Source organism: Psammomys obesus, unplaced genomic scaffold, assembly GCF_907164565.1.
Source record: "Psammomys obesus unplaced genomic scaffold, mPsaObe1.curated_primary_1811, whole genome shotgun sequence".
Lineage (NCBI taxonomy): Eukaryota > Metazoa > Chordata > Mammalia > Rodentia > Muridae > Psammomys > Psammomys obesus.
Window position 1 is genome coordinate 989,081 of NW_026590486.1, and position 3,664 is coordinate 992,744.

General features: G+C 38.9%; 1 protein-coding gene across 3 annotated transcripts in view; it reads left to right on the forward strand.

Moving 5' to 3' along the window:
- Cyfip1 (cytoplasmic FMR1 interacting protein 1) overlaps positions 1-3,664 on the forward strand; it is a 78,589-nt gene that overhangs the window by 66,477 nt on the left and 8,448 nt on the right. For all 3 annotated transcript variants that reach the window (XM_055607491.1, XM_055607490.1, XM_055607492.1), the window contains one exon: positions 3,012-3,155. In XM_055607491.1, coding sequence (XP_055463466.1) covers positions 3,012-3,155 — 144 coding nt within the window. The remainder of the gene's footprint in view (positions 1-3,011; positions 3,156-3,664) is intronic.

Below are 3,664 nucleotides of genomic sequence, written 5' to 3' on the forward strand. Positions count from 1 at the left end.
TCCTGATTTTCTTAGGTCTTGGGGTTACTTGAGATCTTCCTGATTTTACTGAAAAGATATACTCAATGGGCATGTGTACCATGTGTGTGTCTGATGGCTATGGAGGCCAGAAGGAGGCATCCAATGCCCTAGAGCTAGGATAACAGATGTTGTGAGCCTCCGTGCAGGTTCGCTTTTAACCACTGAGTTATTGCTCCAGCCCTGAGAGTTTGACAACTGTTGTATCTGCCTTATTAATTGTTCTTTTACTAATATGTAGTGACCTCTGTTATTTCTTCTAGCTAATTTTGTTTTGAAGTCTACATTAATAGAATTAACTACACCAGCTTGTTTTTAGTTTACATTTGTTTAATAGATTGTTGTTTGTCTTTTGATTCTGTTTTTAACCAAAAAGGTGTGCTTTTTTTTCATAATTTTTACTTTATATGCATGGGTGTTTCACCTGCACTTATGTCCAGAGATCAGAAAGTGAGTCAGATCACCTGGGAATGGAATGTTTTGGTTGTGAGCCATCATGTGGGAGCTAGGAATTGGATCCAGGACCTCTGGAAACAGTGTTCTTAACCTCTGAGCTGTCCCTCCAGCCCAAAGTGTGCTTCTTGGTTGTAGTTTTTTAAATCCACTCTATGTTTTTTAATTGGTAAGTTGAAACCACTTACATTTAAGATAATTGAAAGATGTTTACTAATTGCTGTAATTTTGTTGGTTAGTTTTCCTTTGGGGTGGATTATTGTTATTTCTCCCCTGTGTTAGAGGTTTGTGTTTTATTGTGTTAGATGTGACAAATTCCTTTCTAGCTCTAGGTCATTTGTCTGTTTTGCTCGTTAAATTTATTGTTTCCTGTGCTTTTGTGTTTGCTATGGGCTCTTTCTACTCTCTGTGTATAATATTCCTTTAAGTATCTTCTGCAGTGCTGGCTTGGTAATGGATCACCTTAGAAGATGATTGTTGTTATTTCTGTTCTCAAAGACAGCTTTGCCCAACATAGCCATCGTGGCTGGCAGTTATTTCCAGGGCTTTTTCCTTGCTTTTCTTACTTATATGGTTGCTGAGGTTCTGGTTGGTTGGTCTTTTTCTTTTATAGCCTTTATTTTAATTAATTAAAGTTTGTGTGTAAATGTGCCAAGGAGAGGTTCTTCTCTGGTCATGTGTTTGTAGAATTCTAATGCTCTTGTGTTTAGAAGTCTTTTTCTAACTTTGGTATTATCTCATTGAGTAGGTTCTTCATGCCTTTAGTGCATACCGCAGCTATTTCTGTCTGGTAGATTCTTAGTTTTGGCCTCTTAAACATATTTCGAAGTTTAGACATTGTGGTCATGTTTTTTACTTTTTCTTTTCTATATTAATGTTTGAATAGTTTTGTTGACCTTGTATTCATCTCTGTATTTTTTCTGTGCTGCTCTGATTATGATCCTGACCTCTCTGGGATTTTTGTTTGTTTGTTTTTATGAGTCATTGAGTTTTTTGGTTTCCAACACTCTTATTTTCTTTTCAGTCTGTTTTCTTTCAGAATTTCTGTTCCTTGTTACTGACTTTTTCACCACAGGTTTTCTCATCTATTTTTATTAGCTGTTTCTCTGTGTCTTTTCTCTTCATAACCTAGGTTGAATGTCATAATCATTTCTTTCTTGCAACTTATATTTGTATTTAAAGATTTTTATATGTCTAACTATTTTGCCTAAATACATTTAAAAGATACAAGTTGGCCAAATGGATTAAAAGACAATTGGGACCAGTGTGTATCCTATAGTACATGTGTGCTTCGTATGTATGAGGTCCTGGGCTTGATTCTCAGGAAATAGAAATCCTTAGCTCAACAATATGCTCAACTTGCATCAGATTCTATCAATGATATCAGAAGATAAAGGTGAGAATAGAAAAAGGCATGTGATACAAGTATCAATCAGAACAAAGCAGGTGTGGCTATATTAATCCAAGATAAGTCAGACTTCAGAGCGAAGGACATTACCATGCAAGATACTTATACCAGTCCTGCATGCTTATATGCCAGTGAGCGCTTCTATACAGAAATAAAAACTTTTTTTTTTAATTTGGTTTTGTTTTTTGAGACAGGGTTTCTCTGTGTAGCCCTGGCTGTCTTGGACTCGCTTTGTAGACTAGGCTGGCCTTGAACTCGCAGAGATCCGCTCGCCTGTGCCTTCGCAAGTGCTGGGATTATAGGCATGTGCCACCAAGTCCGGCTACAAAAACTAATTTAGAAAAAAAGATACTTCACAGGATCTACACAAGAACATCAACTCTTTTGTTAGTAATTAATAGATGTAGTGTTGAAACAAAACCAGCAACAATGAAGAACTGAACCATAACACTGCAGAGCAGCTGGATACTTTTTCAAATGGATGTGGAAGTTTACCATATCCTGAGCTACAAAATAAATAAAACTTAAATCTGGAGTTGAAATCATACACAAAGCAAATTCAAACTAGAAATTAATTTTTAAAACTTAAGGCAGGGTGTAGAAGTGGCTCCAGGTTAAGAGTGCTTCTTGTACAAACATGAGGATCTGAGTTCAAGTCCCTAGCAGCCATCCTATAACACGGGCATAGAGCAGCTGTTGCCACAATGCTTTGTGAAGAAAACTGGCAGATCAAAGAAGTTTTAAGGGAAATTTAGAAGATGCATTGAAGGAAATGAAATCCTTTCATTAGGGATCCCCCTGCTCTCCATACCTGGTCCTTCCACAAGATTAGATGCCCTTCCTGTGTGAAAATCTTTCATCACCTACTCTTGGGGACTGCTGCTATCAGCTCCAAAATGCCTTTTGCCTCCCTAAGAGGACCACCTCCACTGTCCCGGTAGGTTCTCTGCTTACAGTTTGCACTCAGAAAGAGTGAAAACGTCCATATGTCAGTAAGGACAGTCTGGAAATCTGCTGGTTCTCTTAATCTAAGATGGGGTATAGAGGAACACATCTCCATGTTCATCTGGATGCCATCGGCATGCATGTATGCATGTGAACCATGTTGAAAACTTTGTCGTCTTTTCCCCAGGCTTTGAACCTAGCCTACTCCAGCATTTATGGCAGCTACCGGAACTTTGTGGGGCCTCCTCACTTCCAAGTGATCTGTCGGCTGCTTGGCTACCAGGGCATTGCAGTGGTCATGGAGGAGCTGCTGAAGGTTGTCAAGAGCCTGGTGAGTTTCCCTGGAGCTAGTTTTCTCTGTAGCATGGATTCAGTGGGGTAGACAAAGCCAGCCATGGGGATCTTCTCTTTCTGGCTAGGGGATGTTACTGCCCACAGTGAGCTGGGCCCTCCCATATCAGTCATCAATCAAGGAAATGCCCTATAGACTTGCCTACAGGCCAAACTTAATGGGAGCATTGTCTCAGTTGAGTCTTTCTTCCTAAATGATTCTAGCTCATTTTAAGTTGACATCAAACTATGCTTTTCAGCCCACTAGTGAAAAGAAAGTTTGAATCTGAATTTGGGGTCACCTGAGTACAGCCTCAATTCATCAAAGACATAACATTGTCTTGAACTTAGCACGTAGCAAAGGCTGACAGAACTTTGAGAAGGTGTAGAGCTGTAAGATACACATTATATTAAAGATTAATGACTTACTTTTATGTTGCCAAGAGGAGACGCCATGACCAAGGCAATTTTTAATAAAATAAAGCATTATATTGGGGGCTTGCTTAAACT